This window comes from Saccopteryx leptura, chromosome 5 (genome assembly GCF_036850995.1).
Source record: "Saccopteryx leptura isolate mSacLep1 chromosome 5, mSacLep1_pri_phased_curated, whole genome shotgun sequence".
Lineage (NCBI taxonomy): Eukaryota > Metazoa > Chordata > Mammalia > Chiroptera > Emballonuridae > Saccopteryx > Saccopteryx leptura.
This window is the reverse complement of record NC_089507.1, coordinates 148,737,830-148,759,286: the sequence shown is the minus strand read 5'-3', so window position 1 is coordinate 148,759,286 and position 21,457 is coordinate 148,737,830. Positions and strand designations below refer to the sequence as shown.

The 21,457-nt window shown below is 47.0% G+C and overlaps 1 protein-coding gene across 3 annotated transcripts in view; it reads right to left on the bottom strand.

Annotated features, from left to right (window-relative positions):
- Positions 1-20,471, bottom strand: part of TAF1B (TATA-box binding protein associated factor, RNA polymerase I subunit B) — a 69,053-nt gene extending 48,582 nt beyond the window's left edge. For 2 of the 3 annotated variants that reach the window (XM_066385998.1, XM_066386000.1), the window contains exons 1-6: positions 20,425-20,471; positions 18,562-18,660; positions 14,159-14,246; positions 8,527-8,624; positions 4,887-4,982; positions 1,688-1,838 (exon numbers count right to left, since the gene is read on the bottom strand). In XM_066385998.1, the coding sequence (XP_066242095.1) occupies positions 1,688-1,838; positions 4,887-4,982; positions 8,527-8,624; positions 14,159-14,246; positions 18,562-18,660; positions 20,425-20,442 (550 nt within the window). In that variant the 5' untranslated portion in view covers positions 20,443-20,471. The remainder of the gene's footprint in view (positions 1-1,687; positions 1,839-4,886; positions 4,983-8,526; positions 8,625-14,158; positions 14,247-18,561; positions 18,661-20,424) is intronic. The other variant, XM_066385999.1, reaches the window with a different exon arrangement.
- Positions 20,472-21,457: the final 986 nt, after the last annotated feature.

Below are 21,457 nucleotides of genomic sequence, written 5' to 3'. Positions count from 1 at the left end.
AAGGAGAGGAAACTCCAGAGATTCATAGCTGCCCAATTATTCTATGACTCCAACTTCTTTACTTCTTTGGACAGAAAAATAACATCTGACATCTGTGTCATAGTGCAGTCTAGCAAGTAATGCAGATATGCTGATTAAAGGAGTCTTTAATCTCTGAAGGGCAAGGGGCCTGTGAAGAAGGAGTTCATACAAGAAATATTTTGTTGAAGATTTTATATAACCACACTTTGGATTTCAACAATCTCTAACATCAGAGGGTTTGGAAGCTGTCTCCAAAAGAACTCTCAACACACATAAAGATTCTAGTAATCTGTAATAAAAGCTGGTCTATATTTAGAGGTCTGTTTTCCACCATGGTTTTTTGTTTTTTAATGTAGTGTAAAAACAGCCCTGGCCAGTTGGCTCAGTGGTACAGCATCAGCTCGATGTGTGGATGTACCGGGTTCGATTCCCAGTCAGGGCACAAAGGAGAGGTGACTATCTGTTTCTCTGCCCCTCCCCCTTCCCTTTCTCTCTTTCTCCTCCTGCAGCCATGGCTCAATTGGTTCAAAGGCATCAGCCTTGGTGCTGAGGAGAGCTCCATGAAGCTTCCACCTAAGGTGCTAAAAATAGATCCGTTGTGAGCATGGCCCTAAATGGGCAGAGTATTAGCCCCAGATGGGGGTTGCTGGGTGGATCCCAGGCAGGGCACATGCAGGAGTGTCTATCTCCTTTCCTCTCACTTGGAAAAGAAGAAAAAAAATGTGGTTTAGAAACAACTAAAATCATGAATAAATGCTTTGGGAAGGTCTGTATCTGTAACCTTAAATAGATTCCTTATATTTTAAATTATAGAATTAAGTCAGAAAATAAAATACATATACACACATGTAATATGGTTGTTTTTTGTGTGACAGAGACAGAGAAAGGGACAGATAGAAACAGACAGATAGGAAGGGAGAAAGGAGAAGCATCAATTCTTCATTGCGGCACCTTTGTCTCCTTACTTGTTCATTGATTGCTTTCTCATATGTGCCTTGATGGGGGGGGGGGCTCCAGCAGAATGAGTGACCCCTTGCTCGCCAGTGACCTTGGGCTCAAGCCATTGAACTTTGGGCTCAAGCCAGTGACCTTCGGGCTCAAGCCAGCGACCATGGGGTCATATCTATGATCCCATGCTCAAGCCAGTGACCCAGCACTCAAGCTGGTGAGCCTGTGCTCAAGCTGATGATCTTGGGTCCCCGAACCTGGGTCTTCTGCATCCCAGTCCAATGCTCTATCCACTGCGCCTGGTTCGGCACATGTAATATGGTTTAATTCAGCTGGTTTTAGCCTATGCCTAGAAACTGGAAATATCATCTTTGCCTCCTGTCTGCCTTACCAGATGACTAAGTTCTATCATTTTTCTACTGTAGCTTTTCTTCGGAAGTTCTGAGCCCACGCGTATATGAGCTTTATAGAGTTGGCCCTCTTTGTCCTGGATCCACTCACTGTTTAGCTCCCTTTAAACATCAAACAAAGACATTCATGTGGAGACAATTTATCTTCTTAAAATGACATGAAGACTACATTTTATTTCCCTTTTTCTTAGCCATACAATTTTGCTAGGCCAACTTCCTTTCCTTGGACTATGAAGAGACTGGACTACATTATTTTTGAGATGCACCCCCAACTTTCAAATTCTAGGTAGATGGAGTCTCCTCTTTACCTGATTGTGACGGTCTGCTGCGTACCGGCTTCTGGGTGTGGCCATCAGGCTGAGACTCGGCGCCACTCTCCAAGGCAGAAGGGCCGCTGAAGCCACTCAGCAGCTCAGGCTCACTGTCCCAGGCTGAATGACCGGGATTGTCTCCTGATTCCTATTTGCAAAATAATACAAAGTCACTGCATAGGAATTTAAAACTGCAATCAATTCTCATAAATTTAAACAATTCCTGACCATCACAAACACCATAAAGAAACCACTCCAACTAAGTGCCACTATCTACCGAGTCCCTGAGGCCCAAAGGGCACCCAGGCAGCTTGGCCAGGGCTCCCCGGGACGGACTGTGGACGAGCATGAGCGGGGAGCCACCAGGCTTCCTCTCTCTGGAACTGCCACATCCCTGGTGGCTCCAGATCCACACCAACAGAAACACCAGTGTCAGCAGGGACCCCCGCACACCGCCTGCCGCTCCACTGAGCCTACATGGGGAACCTCTGCTCTGTGTCCTTCTAATTCCATTTCTCCTCCTCCCCAGCTTAGCTATCACACCGGCCTTCCAATGGCTCTTCCACAGGGAGTTCTGTCCCTGAACTTCAGTGGCACTTACTGCTCAAAACACTTAATTGACGAGGGCTAACGATCTCATGCCATTGTTTAATTTTTCACACGTGTTGTTAAAATGGTGGTTACGGTGTCTCTAAAAAAGGTCCACTGGTTGCCGACCTAAAGGCCCCATTCGCTGACATTAACCGTGGAGGAATCGTTCACAGAAAAAGAAGCCCTGCTTCTCAGTTGTACAAGTCAAGAAACTTAATTTTATTAAGAAGAAATAAGACTCATGTTAAAAAAAAACTTACAAGAGAATAAAACATCGGGGACAGGCCACTGTGTCCTCTGTCCAGCACTCCCTCTTTATAGGCGAGCAGGTTAAATGCAAGTCACTACAGAGTGGCAGGTGAGCCTGCACCCACGGAGAAGACTGAAACAGTCCGAAGGAAATGTCCACAGGCTCATGCCGGCATCCACTGCCAGCACTGACCACTACCCCACCCTGTCTGGGTCTGCCGGTAGACAGCAGCAAGCTCATCAGTCGGAAGTCCGATTCTCCCCTGTGCACTCAGCTCCTCCCGCCCCCCACGCACAGATCACGTGCACTCTCCTCCGCCCCGTTCGGGCCCTGTCAGCATGGACGTGCTCGTTCACCCCCCTCAAACACCTCCTGAACTCCAGGGGCGACACAGTGTTGCTCCGCAGCCAGACTGGGTGGCATCAGGCCTCACTTTACTGCGCTCCACAGATGTGGCATTTTTTTACGAATTGAGGGCAAGACCCTCCGCCAACAGAAAGATGACAGCTTGCTTTACTGCGATGGTGGCAGGAAGCAAGCCCACCTGAGGAATGCTGGTGCTTCTCGCAGCAGAACAGCATTTTGGATTTGATGGTCATAGTGTAAACTGACAGCCTCCCCGTGTATAGCTCCGGCCCACAAGCCTCCTCTGTACTGAGGACCTGCGCGTCGAATGAGTATGTGGCATTTTCCCTGGGATGTCCACAGGCTGCCTCAGACTAACAGACCAAGATTGAGCCTGGCCCTCCTGCTCTGCCCGCTGCACTCCTTTCTGCCAGCTGCTCAGCCCACATCCCAGAGAGTCATCCCTGAGGATGCCTCTCCTTCTCTGTGCTATGGCCGCTGCACCGGAAGAGTCTGTGGGCTCCATCCCAAGCGTACCTAGAATCCTACCACCTGTCATTCCACTGCTGACTGCCCGGGCAGAGCTACTATCATGTGTCATCTAGAGCAGTGCTTCGCAAACTTCAGTGTGCACAGGAAGCACCCAGGAGCTGTCCTGAAGTGCGGGCTCTGGCTCAGTGGCCCTGGGCGAGGCCTGAAATTCTGCTTATCTGCCCCGACATGTCCCCACAGCTTCCTCTCACCTCCATGAGGTCCTCACTGGGACGCCTTCCCTACCACTTCGTGTCAAACAACACCCTTAGCTGCCACCTCGTTTTATATCCCACTTCCCCCGCTTTATATACTTGCTTATGTGCTTTTTCTGTAAGTCCTAAGTACCGTATTACTTTAGATGGGTGTTTACTCAAGTCAGCAAAACACTTTTTAATATCTTAACCTAAAAATATTTAAGTCTTAGATAAAATCCAAGGTTCTGACTCAGATTTTCTATGGCTAGATAAAGCCCCAGTGCATAAATATAACCAACAAATACCTTAGCTAATTAGTTTTAAATGTCAGGTTCTTAATCATTTGGCTGCTTCTGTCTGTCTGTCTTTTTCTCCTTCAAAGGTCACCCGAGAGCCACACAGCAACTTCGCTTCTCTTGAGAAGCACCTGCCTCCTGAATCAGGATGAAGTTTCACAACTCTATAATTACAAAATGTTGTTTTTCCCAGTAAATTCAAGTTCCTTCTCTTGAGTTGATTTAAATTCATTGTCTCCTACTTAAAAGGACATTTCCTAAACTAATTCTTTGCACTTTTATCACTGTACCTTGCATGACCTGACTACTCCCAAAGTTCCCGTTCTTAGACCGACTCCTTCCACCCAGACCTGGGCTTCTTGATCCTGAGTCACTAAACTCTGCATGTGGAACCTACGAGGCCCCAAACAAACAAGGACACACTGGGCTATGTTCCCAAGCCCCCAGCAATGTCAGTCAACAGATTCGGAGCCTATTTTCAGCCCTGGAGAGCGAGGACCGCACATCCAACATGCCCAAGTTCATCCAGTCGCCCTTCTCAGCAGTGGAGACCCCCGCACCCCAAATAAAATGTGCCATGGCACATTTATAAAGGGATTAAAAGCAACTGGGGGGACAGGAAAGGTGCATGAGGAACGGGACTTATGTTTCTGCTCATATAGACTTCTAAAAAGAGACAGTAACTGAATTCAATCTTGAAGAGCTAGGTAAAGTAAGTATAGGTATCATAACCAAAAGGACAGTTATAGAACTTCTTTAAGCTTCTATTTAGAACTTAATCATATATTTCTTTATGTTTCAATCAGTCAAATAAGAAGTCACAATTAATTCCAATGTCTAGATCAGTGACCGTGTCCTTATGGACTACAACGAAAACCCCTTCACTGAAAGTCCTCTGACAAGCCTCACAAGCCCACATGCGGCTGAGCCCACCACATCTAAGCCTCGCTGCGCCTTTCTGCCCACGCCTCAAACCTGTCACGTACCAGAGCTTTCCTTCCACGGGTGTACACTGGGTTTTCACAATACGCTTGCTTACTCTTCTGAAGGTAGCGCTTCCAAAAAATATGTAAGACTTGATTCTAAGGTGGAAGGGAAATGAGTGGTCACTTGGGCTTATGATGACAAATGCACCAGCACATTGAAACCCCAGAGCCTCTCGTATGGTACGCACTGTCCTCCGTCTCCGTGTGTTGTCCTATACCTCCCTGCACCAGCTATGTGACTGAGCCTCTGTGGGTCTCGCACAGGCCTTTGGTGTGTCACGTTCTCGAGTTTCTAATTCCTATTATCCCATCTTATTCCATCTTATCCTTTCCTGTCCTGTCCCGTCCCATTCCGTCCCGTCTGTCCCATCCCATCCTATACCGTCCTATCCCGTCCCATCCCATCCTATCCCGTCCCATCCTATACCGTCCTATCCCGTCCCATCCCATCCTATACCATCCCATCCCATCCTATACCGTCCCATCCCATCCCATCCCATCCTATACCGTCCCGTCCCATCCCATCCCGTCCCATCCCATCCCATACCGTCCCATCCATCCTATACCGTCCCATCCTATACCATCCCATCCCATCCCGTCCCATCCTATACCGTCCTATCTCATCCCATCCCATCCCATCTCATCCCATCCCATCCTATACCGTCCCGTCCCATCCCATCCCATCCCATCCTATACCGTCCCGTCCCATCCCATCCTATACCGTCCCATCCCATCCCATCCCATCCCATCCCGTCCCATCCTATACCGTCCCATCCCATCCCATCTCATCCCATCCCATACCATCCTATCCCGTCCCATCCCATCCTATACCGTCCCATCCCATCCCATCCCATCCCATCCTATACCGTCCCGTCCCATCCCATCTCATCCCATCCCATCCCATCCTGTCCCATCCCATCCTATCCCGTCCTATCCCATCCCGTCCCATCCCATCCTATACCGTCCCATCCCATCCCATCCCATCCTACCCATCCCATCCCATTCTATATCATCCCATCCCATCCAATCCCATCTCATCCCATCCCATCCTATACCGTCCTATCCCATCCCGTCCCGTCCCATCCCATCCCATCCCGTCCTATCCCATCCCGTCCCGTCCCATCCCATCCTATCCCGTCCTATCCCATCCCATCCTATACCATCCCATCCTATACCATCCCATCCCATCCCATCCCGTCCTACCCGTCCCATCCCATTCTATATCATCCCATCCCATCCAATCCCATCTCATCCCATCCCATCCTATACCGTCCTATCCCATCCCGTCCCGTCCCATCCCATCCTATACCGTCCTATCCCATCCCGTCCCGTCCCATCCCATCCTATCCCGTCCTATCCCATCCCATCCTATACCATCCCATCCTATACCATCCCATCCCATCCCATCCCGTCCTACCCGTCCCATCCCATTCTATATCATCCCATCCCATCCAATCCCATCTCATCCCATCCCATCCTATACCGTCCTATCCCATCCCGTCCCGTCCCATCCCATCCTATCCCGTCCTATCCCATCCCATCCCATCCCATCCTATACCATCCCATCCCATCCCATCCCGTCCTACCCGTCCCATCCCATCCCATCCCATCCCATCCCATCCCATCCCATCCCATTCTATACCATCCCATCCCATCCCATCCCATCCCATCCCATCCCATCCCATCCTATCGCATCCCATCCCATCCCATCCCATCCCATCCCATCCCATCCCATCCTAAGAAGCCCAGAGTCCCCTTTGGTCATGCATGGACCTAGAGGTCACTTTGTTTCGGCTTGCCCCAACAACAGCAAAGGCTCCTCGACAGATCTTTCCTCGGTGACTTCGTCCACATTGATCTTCCTCCCTTCTCTTTTTGCCCTTAATGTCACTTAAGAGCATACCATTATCCAGTTTTGTGTTTATTCATTCCACAACATATAAAACCCTCTCCTCAACGAGGCTGGGTCTCTTAGCACTCGCTTTCCAATGAAGGCAAGCAGCAAGTATGAGGGAACCACTGTTGCTATACAACTGGCCTTTAAAGAATTTTTGAAATGGTTTCAACTAGATGAAGAGATATGAAATGCAAATAAGAGCAGGGATACTCCTGAAAGGCAGCAAGGTCAAAGTATGGTCCCTGGACCAGCAGCAACAGGGTCACCTGGGAACTTGTTAGAAATGCAAATGCTTGGGACCTACTCCAGACCTACTCAATCAAAAGCTCCAGCATAGCGTCTAGCAATCTGTGTTCTAACAAGCCCTCCAGGTAATTCTGACACAAATTCAAGCCTGAGAACCACTGGTTTAACATATCATTCTCCAAAGTGCATTCTGGAACTCAAGTGCTGACAGATGCTGCACATAGCAAAAGATTCTGTTCTCTAATAGTGAATATTGCACACTACATCCTCTTGTTAACTAAACAAGCACATTAACTCATAAAAGTCTGCAAAGTTATTTGTTTTACTTTAAGCCAATGTTTCCTAAATGTTTGATGACCAAAAACATTTTTAAAAAGTTTTCCTTTAAATATATTATTGCTGCCCTGGCCGGTTGGCTCAGTGGTACAGTATCAGCCCGGCATATGGATATTCCAGGTTTGATTCCCAATCAGGGCACACAGGAGAAGCACCCATCTGCTTCTCCATACCTCCACCCACCCTCACCCCTTCTGCAGCCATGGCTTGAATGGTTTGAGCTATATGGCCCTGAGTGCTGAGGCTGGATCCTTGACCTCCGCCTCAGGCGCTAAGAAAGAGATCGGTTACTGAGCAATGGAGCAATGCCTCAGATGGGCAGAGCATCACCCCCTTGTGGGCTTGCCAGCTGGGGGGGATGCCAATCAGAACACATGTGGGAGTCTGTCTCTGCCTCCCCTCCTCTCACTGAATTTAAAAAAGTATATATATCATTGCTTATTTCATCTTGAAGAACACACTTAGGAACTGCTAATCTCATAAAAAGATTAAAGGGTAGCTCAGTTGGTTAGAGTCTCCATACACCAAGGTTGTGAGTTTGATCCCTGGTCAGGGCCCATAAAAGATCATCCAATGAATGTATAAATAAGTGGGACAACAAATCAATGTTTCTCTCTAAGATATCAATCAACATATAAAGGTTTTTCTAAAAATCACAAAAAATAATAGTGTTATTACCAATAACTCTTACTTTTCTCCTTAGTTTCACTCTAAATCTTACTATTCTTGGGGGGGGGGAGAGAGAGAGAGAGAGAGAGAGAGAGAGAGACAGGAACATCAGTCTGTTCCTAGATGTGCCCTGACCAGGGATCAAACCGGCAACCTTTCGTGTATCAGGATGATGCTCTAACCAACTGAGCTATCAAGCCAGAGCAGAATAGTACTGTTCTTAAAACAGAAGGAGAGAGGGGCTGGGGGAGGGGAGGGGCACAAGAAAACCAGATAGAAGGTGACAGAAGACAATTTAACTTTGAGGGAGGGGTACACAGCACAATCAAATGTCAAAATAATCTAGAGATGTTTTCTTTCAACATATGTACCCTGATTTATCAATGTCACTGCATTAAATTTAATAAATAAATTTTTTTTAAAATCCAAAAAAAAACACAAAAAAACAAACAACCAAGTGGAAACCTAACATCTAGACACAAATGGACTTACCTTTAATTCTGGGCCTATGCCAAGGGTCTTTAAGGCTTCTGCTTGTTGGCAAAGTATGTGCTGGAAACCTTCGCACACGTACCAATCCCAGCCTTTCTCTAAATGACAAATAACAAGCTTTAGACATCTGCATTCCTAATTTCCTCACTGCATGCTACCACATAGTTACAGCTGTGTTTTACACATTGCAACTGGAATTTTTTTGTATCCCTGAATAAGGTTTCCAGTTTTGTTTCCAACCTAGCAAATCTGTACACAAATGCCAAAGCCAAACATTACAGTCACCATGTTAAAAAAATGAAATCAGTTTTAAAAATGCACACTGTACTGAACAACGCCCAGTGGTGTCCTGAATGGGGAACCCTCAGTGTCCAGTCACTGCTCCCCCGTGCAGACTCACAGTGAACGGGAACAGTGAGTCTTTGCAGAATGAACGAACAAAAGCCAGGATGTAAGGGTCCAAGGTCTAGGAAAGGGCAGTAAGAACATTCCAAAACACACCACTCAGTGGCATTCTGCTTTTCTGAAAATGGTTAAAGGGAGAAACTGAAAGCAAAGAAATAAATGCTTATGGAGCTCCGCCTAGGTACCAGGTATGCTCTAGGCATTACAATTAGGTTCTTCTCTGCAGTCCTGAGAGCCTGGGAAGAAGTCTGCCACCACAACAGACAGGAGCTACATGTTTAAACACACCACCAGTTACAGAAAATGTTAAAATCTGTTAAGACCCTGATATTTTATCCCTCCTTTCTGGACAAATACTGGACTTTTTGAAAAGCTGGTTATCAGCCTTTTTACATATAACTTCTGAAATCTGTTGCTATGACTCTAGGATCCCCTCTGGCATGCAGAATGTCATAGGGCTGCCACTCGCTCTCTTACCTCAGTGTCACAAGGTTCCCCTACCCCAGCTGACTAACCCAGTTTCTGGAAAGGGTTTTAGGTTGTACAGCAGTAAAACAAACCACCTGTCACTCTGATGCATCCTTCAAGTGAAAGCTGAGGGGGTTGAAGTGCCTCAACCTGAACACACAGGCGCTCTCTCCTCCCTGCACTGTTCTGTGTTCTCTCTCCTCCCCGCACACTGTTCTCACCTTGTTCTCTCCTCCCTGCACTGTTCTGAGTTCTCTCTCCTCCCCGCACACTGTTCTCACCTTGTTCTCTTCTCTCTTCTCCCCGCACACTGTTCTCTCTCCTCCCCGCACACTGTTCTATGTTCTCTCTCCCCGCACACTGTTCTCACCGTGTTCTCTCTCCTCCCCGCACACTGTTCTATGTTTTCTCTCCTCCCCGCACACTGTTCTCACCGTGTTCTCTCTCCTCCCCGCACACTGTTCTATGTTCTCTCTCCTCCCACACACTGTTCTCACCATGTTCTCTCTCCTCCCTGTACACTGTTCTCAACGTGTTCTCTCTTCTCCCCGCACACTGTTCTCACCGTGTTCTCTCTCCTCCCCGCACACTGTTCTATGTTCTCTCTCCTCCCTGCACACTGTTCTATGTTCTCTCTCCTCCCTGCACACTGTTCTATGTTCTCTCTCCTCCCCGCACACTCACCATGTTCTCTCTCCTCCCTGTACACTGTTCTATGTTCTCTCTTCTCCCCGCACACTGTTCTCACCGTGTTCTCTCTCCTCCCCACACACTGTTCTATGTTCTCTCTCCTCCCTGCACACTGTTCTCACAATGTTCTCTCTCCTCCCCACACACTGTTCTATGTTCTCTCTTCTCCCCGCACACTGTTCTCATCGTGTTCTCTCTCCTCCCCGCACACTGTTCTCACCGTGTTCTCTCTCCTCCCTGCACACTATTCTATGTTCTCTCTTCTCCCCGCACACTGTTCTTACCATGTTCTCTTCTACCCGCACACTGTTCAAACCGTGTTCTCTCTCCTCCCCGCACACTGTTCTATGTTTTCTCTCCCCGCACACTGTTCTCACCGTGTTCTCTCTCCTCCCCGCACACTGTTCTATGTTCTCTCTCCTCCCCGCACACTGTTCTCACCGTGTTCTCTCTCCTCCCCGCACACTGTTCTATGTTCTCTCTCCTCCCTGCACACTGTTCTATGTTCTCTCTCCTCCCTGCACACTGTTCTATGTTCTCTCTCCTCCCCGCACACTGTTCTCACCTTGTTCTCTTCTCTCTTCTCCCCGCACACTGTTCTCTCTCCTCCCCGCACACTGTTCTATGTTCTCTCTCCCCGCACACTGTTCTCACCGTGTTCTCTCTCCTCCCCGCACACTGTTCTATGTTTTCTCTCCTCCCCGCACACTGTTCTCACCGTGTTCTCTCTCCTCCCCGCACACTGTTCTATGTTCTCTCTCCTCCCACACACTGTTCTCACCATGTTCTCTCTCCTCCCTGTACACTGTTCTCAACGTGTTCTCTCTTCTCCCCGCACACTGTTCTCACCGTGTTCTCTCTCCTCCCCGCACACTGTTCTATGTTCTCTCTCCTCCCTGCACACTGTTCTATGTTCTCTCTCCTCCCCGCACACTGTTCTCACCGTGTTCTCTCTCCTCCCCACACACTGTTCTATGTTCTCTCTCCTCCCTGCACACTGTTCTATGTTCTCTCTCCTCCCTGCACACTGTTCTATGTTCTCTCTCCTCCCCGCACACTGTTCTCACCATGTTCTCTCTCCTCCCTGTACACTGTTCTATGTTCTCTCTCCTCCCCGCACACTGTTCTCACCGTGTTCTCTCTCCTCCCCGCACACTGTTCTATGTTCTCTCTCCTCCCTGCACACTGTTCTATGTTCTCTCTCCTCCCTGCACACTGTTCTATGTTCTCTCTCCTCCCCGCACACTGTTCTCACCATGTTCTCTCTCCTCCCTGTACACTGTTCTATGTTCTCTCTCCTCCCGCACACTGTTCTCACCATGTTCTCTCTCCTCCCTGTACACTGTTCTATGTTCTCTCTTCTCCCCGCACACTGTTCTCACCATGTTCTCTCTCCTCCCCACACACTGTTCTATGTTCTCTCTTCTCCCCGCACACTGTTCTCATCGTGTTCTCTCTCCTCCCCGCACACTGTTCTCACCGTGTTCTCTCTCCTCCCTGCACACTATTCTATGTTCTCTCTTCTCCCCGCACACTGTTCTTACCATGTTCTCTTCTACCCGCACACTGTTCAAACCGTGTTCTCTCTCCTCCCTACACACTGTTCTATGTTCTCTCTTCTTCCTGCACACTGTTCTCACCGTGTTCTCTCTCCTCCCCGCACTGTTCTCACCATGTTCTCTCTTCTCCTCGCACACTGTTCTGTGTTCTCTCCTCCCCGCACACTGTTCTCATCGTGTTCTCACTCCTCCCCGCACACTGTTCTGTGTTCTCTCTCCTCCCCGCACTGTTCTGTGTTTTCTCTCCTCCAGGCACACTGTTCTCACCGTGTTCTCTATCCTCCCTGCACACTGTTCTCACTGTGTTCTCTCTCCTCCCCGCACACTGTTCTCACCGTGTTCTCTCTCCTCCCTGCACACTGTTCTCACTGTGTTCTCTCTCCTCCCCGCACACTGTTCTCACTGTGTTCTCTCTCCTCCTCGCACACTGTTCTCACCATGTTCTCACTCCTCCCCGCACACTGTTCTCACCATGTTCTCTCTCCTCCCCGCACACTGTTCTATGTTCTCTCTCCCCGCACACTGTTCTCACCATGTTCTCTCTCCTCCCTGTACACTGTTCTATGTTCTCTCTTCTTCCTGCACACTGTTCTCACCGTGTTCTCTCTCCTCCCCGCACTGTTCTCACCGTGTTCTCTCTTCTCCCCGCACACTGTTCTGTGTTCTCTCCTCCCCGCACACTGTTCTCATCGTGTTCTCACTCCTCCCCGCACACTGTTCTGTGTTCTCTCTCCTCCCCGCACTGTTCTGTGTTTTCTCTCCTCCAGGCACACTGTTCTCACCGTGTTCTCTCTCCTCCCCGCACTGTTCTCACCGTGTTCTCTCTTCTCCCCGCACACTGTTCTGTGTTCTCTCCTCCCCGCACACTGTTCTCATCGTGTTCTCACTCCTCCCTGCACACTGTTCTGTGTTCTCTCTCCTCCCTGCACTGTTCTGTGTTTTCTCTCCTCCCTGCACACTGTTCTCACCGTGTTCTCTCTCCTCCCTGTACACTGTTCTCACCGTGTTCTCTCTCCTCCCTGTACACTGTTCTCACCGTGTTCTCTCTCCTCCCTGTACACTGTTCTCATCGTGTTCTCTCTTCTCCCCGCACACTGTTCTCACTGTGTTCTCTCTCCTCCTCGCACACTATTCTATGTTCTCACTCCTCCCCGCACACTGTTCTCACCATGTGCTCTCCTCCTCGTACACTGTTCTATGTTCTCTCTTCTCCCTGCACTGTTCTCACCGTGTTCTCTCTCCTCCCCGCACATTGTTCTTGTTCTCTCCTCCCGCACACTGTTCTGTGTTCTCTCCTCCCCACACACTGTTCTATGTTCCCTCTCCTCCCCGCACACTGTTCTCACTCCTCCCGCACACTGTTATGTGTTCTCTCTTCTCCCCGCACTGTTCTCACCGTGTTCTCTCTTCTCCCTGCACACTGTTCTCACTGTGTTAAGTTCTGAGTCTGAGGTTCTATTTTACATAACAAAGGCCATCACCACTTGCATTTTACAGATGAAGAAACTAAGGTCAAATAGCTTGCATGTAAGACACTTGACATCTAATGTAAAGCACCTAAGTTCCTGCTGCAATTGAAGTTCAAACTATACCTTTTAATTATTTACACAGGTGAAGTCCAAATGTATCAGGCTTTACCCTAATAAAATTTAATTAAAATTAATCAGGTTTTAGCCTAATCAAAATGGTCACTATTAAAGGTTAAAAAGGAACAGAAGTTAGCATTTAGGTATTCTCTCTGCTACCCACCTAAGAATGTCAATTTATTTCATACAGAAAGCTTATTAAATTTGTACATATTTATTTCATGTGTGTGTATCTGTAAGGCTATAACATGGAGGAGCAGCCGTTATCATTAGCCTGGTTTCAAACTTGAGGATCTGGTCCTAGGTAAGATTGGTCACAGAAATAAAAAGTACTAGATAGACTTTATCTCAGATTCTTCTCAATAATGGTTAATTCATGTCCTCACTGGATTAATGAAATAGACTACCTTTCAAAGCACACCCAGGCTGAGCTATTTTAAGGAAAAATAACCTCCCCTTTTTTAAAGGGGTGTGTTCACAATTCAATGTGAGAAATGGATTTCTAAAAGTTGAATATCAGGTTTAACTCGCCTAACCTGACAATTCCAGCTGAATCATTTCAGAAAAAAAAACATTTTCTTTTAAAGTACAGAAAATCATATTCATAACAGATGATAAATACAGAACAGAAAAACAGATGCCAACAGATAAAAAGAGACATGCTCCTTTTGTTATCATTCTTCTGTATAACTGCTGCTCCTTTGGGAGAGCAACCTAATAATAAGCAGGATAAAAAACAACAGGCTTTAAAACATTTGCTTCCAATCTTACCATCGATAATTACCTACTTTAATTCCACTTTGGATTACCTGCTTAACATGCTGGCAATTTCCTGGAATCTACTTACCATCCCATTCCACACCCACAACACGAAGGTGAGAGCAGGCCTGCAGACTGCCAAGGACACGTGAAGAAAGGGCTTACCGGGCTTTTTTTTCTTTCTAAGTCCCCGGTTGATGGCTTTTATTTTAGTGTTAGAAATAGGCTCAGTGCTCAAAACTTCCTTCGATCTCTGCAGGAAACAGAAACATATCATTAAAAAGTTAGCTTTACATCTCCCTCAATCTATTTCCAACCATGCGCTGGAACTACAGTGGTCCCTCATCTATCGCAGGGGTCAGGTTCCAGAACCCCTGCAATAGGTGAAAATCCATGAAGTAGCAACCTTATATTTATTTTATTATTTATATATATACACTTAAGGCTTTATTTCAATTTAGTATTCTTTTAATATGTTTAATTAATTTTTTTCCCAATTTTTTAGGCTAGAAAATGCTTATTTTACTGCAAAAATAATTAAAATAATAACTATATAAAAATACCTATATACTGCAAAATCTCACGATATAGCAAAAAAGCTACAATATAAAACTAGATATATACAATTTAAAAATTTGCGATACAGTGAGACCGCAAAAAGCGAACCGTGATATGGCAAGAGATTACTGTAAAATGAACTAAATTGTGAGTGCCAGAATGAATAATGGTAACATTTTGGAAAATCATATAAATTGGAACACTCTGATTAACCTTTTTGTTGCCTTGTCATTCAAAATTACTCAAGTGACTAGAATATAATAGACACTAAATAAATGTCTGTCAAATGAATCTAGTTTTATTTCAAATAAATTTTTAAGTGTTTCAAATCAAACCTAAAGTCTCAGGTGCCATATTCAAAGCAGTTCTGATGGACTGGGCTAGCTACAGTAAGAACGTAAGACATGTCAGAATACACACCAACACAGTCACCCAGCAGAGACATGTGCAACTTCTAAAGAGAAGGTAGGGAAAAAAGGCTTAAAACCTGGACTAGACAAAATGTGAAATAACTAAAAGTTAGAAAAAGCCTAATATTTAAATTAGAGCTATAACTAAGTGACCCTGACCAGGCCGTGGCGCAGTGGATAGAGCATCGGACTGGGATCCGGATGACCCAGTTTCAAGACCTTGAAGTTGCCAGCTCACCAGCTTGAGCCCAAGGTCGCTGGCTCCAGCAAGGGATCACTCAAGTCTGCTGTAGCCCCCCTGGTCAAGACACATATGAAAAAGCAATCAATGAACAACTCAGGTGCTGCAACCTGAGAATTGATGTGTCTTATCTCTCTTCCTTTCTGTCTGTCCCCAATGTCCCTCTCTCTGACTCTGTGTCACAAAAGAAAAAGATTCAATAGCACTCATCCACATCCCCTTCCCATACACAGCAAAAAAGAAACTAAATAGAAACATTAAAATGTTGTGTATTGAGATTGATTTTAACTTTCATCTTCATAACTTCCAAATTTTCTATAATAAATCTGCTCTTATAATCATAAAAAACTGTTAAACTCACACAATTCTAGCCTACAACTTTTATTAAATACTCACAAAATACTTGCAAGAATATCTATTTTAAAAATTGGCCAGATTTAAGGCCCGACAAAGTTTTTCCTGCATAAAATAAACCAAGAGAAACATCTAACTCCTTGACCATTTCAGAAGGCTCTTTCCAGGAAGTATAGTATCCAGAGTTGAGAATGATACACAGAGTACAGCGGAGGGCGGTGCAAGGGGCAGAGAAATGGGGAAAATCGTACCATGACTTACCTTCATAGATGTAACTCCTGTCTCATCAGCCATTCCTCACCCACTGGATTTCAACATCTGCAACTACAATGCCACATTCCAGGCAGCACCTGTCACATCACACTCTATATGAAGACCATGCCTGGACTGCCAGGAAGCCAAGAGTAACCACTGAGATTAGAAAACACAGTTTGGCTTGACCGAGCGGTGGCGCAGTGGATAGAGCGTTGGACTGGGATGCGGAAGACCCAGGTTCGAGACCCCGAGGTCACCAGCTTGAGCGCAGGCTCATCTGGTTTGAGCAAAAGCTCACCAGCTTGAGCCCAAGGTTGCTAGCTTGAGCCCAAGGTTGCTGGCTCGAGCAAGGGGTTACTCGGTCTGCTGAAGGCCCACGGTCAAGGCACATATGAGAAAGCAATCAATGAACAATTAAGGTGTTGCAACGCGCAAAGAAAAACCAATGATTGATGCTTCTCATCTCTCTGTTCCTGTCTGTCTGTCCCTGTCTATCCCTCTCTCTCTCTGTCTCTGTAAAAAAAATAAAAAAAAAAATAAAACACAGTTTGTCTATCATATGGTAAGCACTGAGTCAAGTTCTTGGCCTTTATAAATATGTTGCTCACTTTCAAGAATGCAACATTCTTGGCCCTGACCAGTTGGCACAGGGGATAAAGTGTCAACCCCACACACCAGAAGTCATAGGTTTGACCCCCTGGTATGGGCATGTACGAGAAGCACTCAATGAGTACACAACTAAATGGAACTGAGTGAAACAATGTGCTGATGCTTCTCTCTCTCTCTCAAATGGAAAAATTAAAAAAAAAAAAAATGCTACATTCTTGACAAGTTACTCCATTTGGGTTGAGGGCCTTTCATATGTGGAACCAGGTAATGGTATTAGGATCTTACAAGGTAAGAAAATGACTGCAGCAGATTTTATCAGACAGAAATAAATAAACACATCATCAAAGACAGAAAAGAAGCAACTAGTTAATAGTTTGATTTCTATAGGGATAGGATGCTGATCTGTGTAGACACGCTTCCTTCACATGTTTACATTTGCACTGCTGGGGCACACGCAATGGTGGGTAAAACTGACGGTGCTCAGCACGCGCCAGAGCAGAGAGGCTCAAATGACATGTGTTTAAGTACAATTTGATATGTGTGTGTGTGCGTGTGTGTATCCAAGGCCATCACCATCAGGATGATGAACACATCCATCACTCCAGCCACTTCATCAGAGGAGCCCTTCCCTCTTAAATATTCTGGGCGACTAAATGGAAGTAGACATGAGAACGTCCACTGCAGACGGAGGGACAATGAGTGTCTCAAGGAAAAGCTCTTGTGTTACTGAGTTGCAAGCTAAAACTTCTCAAGGGAAATGTCTTTTTTCCTTGTTTCAGCTATTTTTCCAGGCTTTCGTTGTTTGGGTAGGAAGGTAAATCTGGTTTCTGCTACTCCTTGGCCAAAAGCAGAAATCTACAGTTACTTTTATCTGTCCCAAATGTGGCTTTCTTAGGCCAATGGAGTAAAGGTAATAATATCCTCTCCTTCCTGGCTCTGTAGACTTTGAGGAAATCCTTTTCCAGAGAGAAGAGCTCTGGCATGTTTAGCCTGTCCAAGAGCAGGCTGTCCAAACTGCCCTGGAAGACATAGCACTCCCAGCCTTCAATTATCTAGGTCACGGCAGGGTGGTGTGACAATCTCTAAGAGGCAGGTGTGGTGGGGCAAAATGAACATTGGAGTCGGAAGATTTAGGTTCAAGTCCCGGCTCAACACTTTATGCTTCTGTGACTTCGGAAAATTTACTCAACTGGTGAGCCATACTTGCCCCATCAACAGATAGGCATAATAGTATGTCACAGGTTGGTATGAAGAAGAAATTAAATAATGGGTAAGAAAACACTGTAAGGTATTGTACAAAGATAAAATAATAATGAAGCATATTTCCAATACACACAACAGTCCTCAATCTTTCTAACACTCCATCTTCGAAACCTCTAAGCTACCACAACACATTAAAAACTCTTAAGTAAGCATTAACTAATAAAAAGAAATGCACCACCTTCTAAGTACAATTTCAGTTATTTCCCCTTAAACTATACAGTCTGAATCAGGAAATCACCTATGCATATGGCCCAACATAATTTCAAAAGCTCATCCTAAATCTAACTTACAAATTCCTTTACCATTGTGTAAGCACCTAAAGCCTACTTACACTCTTGGAATTTGAGTATTGCAAGACCAATAAAAATAGATCAACTCGATCAATTCTTTGCCACGTGAGGCTGAAACTGCAATTTTTAATTTTTTTTTTTTTTTTTTGGTATTTTTCTGAAGCTGGAAACGGGGAGAGACAGTCAGACAGACTCCCACATGCGCCCGACTGGGATCCACCCGGCACGCCCACCATGGGGCGAAGCTCTGCCCACCAGGGGGCGATGCTCTGCCCATCCGGGGCATCGCTCTGCCGCAACCAGAGCCACTCTAGCGCCTGGGGCAGAGGCCAAGGAGCCATCCCCAGCGCCCAGGCCATCTTTGCTCCAATGGAGCCTTGGCTGCGGGAGGGGAAGAGAGAGACAGAGAGGAAGGAGGGGAGGGGGTTGGAGAAGCAAATGGGCACTTCTCCTATGTGCCCTGGCCAGGAATCGAACCCGGGTCCCCCGCACGCCAGGCCGACGCTCTACCACTGAGCCAACCGGCCAGGGCCTGAAACTGCAATTTTTAAAACACAAGCAAATTCGTAGATGAGATGGGTTACTTACTTCTGTGACGTTGTGGCAGGAAATACAATAATATTTGCCTTCATCAGTAAGACCCCAGGAGACAGCAGCACACTTAATACAGCGCTCTCTGAACTCTTTCTGTAGCAGAGGAAGAGGACAGTCAGGACATTGTACCTCAACTCTGCAGTTCTGCTAGAGGGTGACCAGCAGTTTTACCCCATAAATTAAAAAAAAAAAAAAAAAAAAATATATATATATATATATATATATATATATATATATATAATAGAACATAGAAAATATATAAGAGAGATTATCTATAAGCAATGAGAACAGCACTTCAGTTTCTTTTTTTTTTTTCTATTTTTCTGAAGCTGGAAACAGGGAGAGACAGTCAGACAGACTCCCGCATGCACCCGACCGGGATCCACCCGGCACGCCCACCAGGGGCGACGCTCTGCCCACCAGGGGGCGATGCTCTGCCCATCCTGGGCGTCGCCATGTTGCGACCAGAGCCACCCTAGCACCTGAGGCAGAGGCCACAGAGCCATCCCCAGCGCCCGGGTCATCCCCGCTCCAATGGAGCCTCGGCTGCGGGAGGGGAAGAGAGAGACAGAGAGGAAAGCGCGGCGGAGGGGTGGAGAAGCAAATGGGCGCCTCTCCCGTGTGCCCTGGCCGGGAATCAAACCCGGGTCCTCCGCACGCCACGCCGACGCTCTACCGCTGAGCCAACCGGCCAGGGCACTTCAGTTTCTTGAATGGTTCAAAATGGAATTAAACTATTAAAGAAAACTTTCCAAAATATGCAATGTGTGAGGGGGAAAAGCGTGAAGAAAAGGTGGTAGGGGCAAAATGGAAAGAAAAGGTGAGTAAATAAAATTCCTTGAAAATACTGTGAGGAAAAAGAGATGACAAGATTTAAGTACAGAGAAGACTTAAAAAACAGAAATACAATAGAATGCCATTTGGAACTTTTTCCAGGACGCTAAAAACAAGCAACTCACCCCAAAGACACCAAATTTTTATTACAGTTGTTTCAATTTACTCATTCAGCAACACAAGGAGTATCGACTACCTGTGTACTAGCCATTTAAACCAGGTGATGAGCATTCAATCTGACAGGAGCCTTACTCATAGCAATACAGATTAATGGTGAGTGACCCTGATCAATGTCATCACCCTAGCAATTACAGACGTCACCCACGCATCATTCAGTAAACATCTACTGAGCACCTACAATGAGGTAGACCTTGTTTCCATAATGCTTCTAAACATACCTCGACTTTCACTAAGTTACTGACCCCCAGGTCTTTGGTGTTTGACATGATCGTTGATCTAACTATAGAATACTCTGCCATCAAAGAGTGCGGGCATTTTAAGCAGCATGTCAAAAATGAACGCCAAAGTTATTTTGGCGAGTGGGTAAAGCTTCCATCAATCTCGTGTTGATCACTACCACGCCTTGGTTTGTCCCCAAACCCAAATGCGGAGTACCGACAGCAGACGGTGGCAAGGAATCCCAGAGGTTACTGGGGGGCATTCTGGTTCCAACCCCGCCTTCCCTTGCCCACCCCATCATCAAGGGGAACTTGTGGGGGGTCCTGTCAGAGAGGATGAGCCACATGGGTGGATCACCCACAAAACCCACAACTTCACCCTCCTCCTGAAGCACATTCAGAGGAGAGGACATCGCCCACCCTCCCTTCATCCACATCCTCTTCCCCCAAAACGCACCCTTCCATGTCTGCCCGCCCCATTCCTTTGCCGGCCGGTCGGTGGCCGTCCCCGTGGCCAGTCGGCGTCCTGCAGCCCCTTCTCCTTCCTCAGCTTCGTTCCCCTCCCGCCCTGCCGAGTGGACCTCCCGCAGCACCCCTGCCCCATCCCGGTCCACCGCCCGCTCACCGCCTCCTCTAGGTCCATAACGGCGCTACCGCCGCCGCCGCCGCCGCCGCCGCCGCCGCCGCCGGAGCCCGTTACCCAGGCAGCGAGCGCAGCTTCCGGGAGCCGCAGGAGCAGCAGTCCGGCAGGAAACTAAGACCTTGGCTTTGCATTCCGGGCTCCTGCGGCCGCTGGGAAGCCTCGGCGCGCTCCCGGGGCGGAGCCAAGCTCGCCAATCCTGCATCCTCCTCCCAGACAGCATCCTTTTCCAAGTCAAAGATAACGGACAGACGCAAACCAGTAACAAACTGGGCGGTGCCCCATACCGTGCTGGTCCGATCTCGCTCTGTTCTGGCAGCTGTTAGTTCCGAGACTCGCTTACTGATTCAGGCTGCCAGGGAGCTCGCCACTCCAGGCTGGTTTTTAAACGCGCGGGCGGGGGGCTCGGGGTTCTGCAGGAAAGAACACAGGGTGCTGGGCTTCTCACCACGGCTTTCCTGCTTCCCTATGCCTCAGTTTCCTCCGCAAAAGTTCCCTGTTGCTCGTGAGCCCCTTGCTGAACCTCAACCTAAGTGCTCACAAATTAGTGTTGTAAAGTATCCGTACCTTACTTCCGCGAGTTTACGTAGAGACACTGTTGGTCAAATAAGTTTGTAAATATGATATATATATATATGTTTGCTCACTTATAGTTTGCATTGAGTGTGGGAGACAGGCTGTAAGCAGGCAGGGTCGTGATAGTCTTAGGCTTAGTTTTAAAACTAAGCTTTTCCCCACACCCTTGACTGTTGCATGATGTGGGGTGGTGCACTCTCATGAGGAATCCCATTATGCCTCAGACAAGTGACTTTGTATCAAAGGCTTCCTTGTTTGTATATTGGATTAAATGTTTTGATTTCTACACTATAAAATGGTGCAGACCAAGGCCTGCTCTCTTTGGTTCCTGAAATTAACATTGCAAGTAGAGCAGAGAAAGGTTACCTGGAGCAGAGGAGAAGCAGCCAAGATGGCGGAGTGTTAAAGAAGCCAGTTTGTGCAGAGTTTGTGCAGAGAGAAG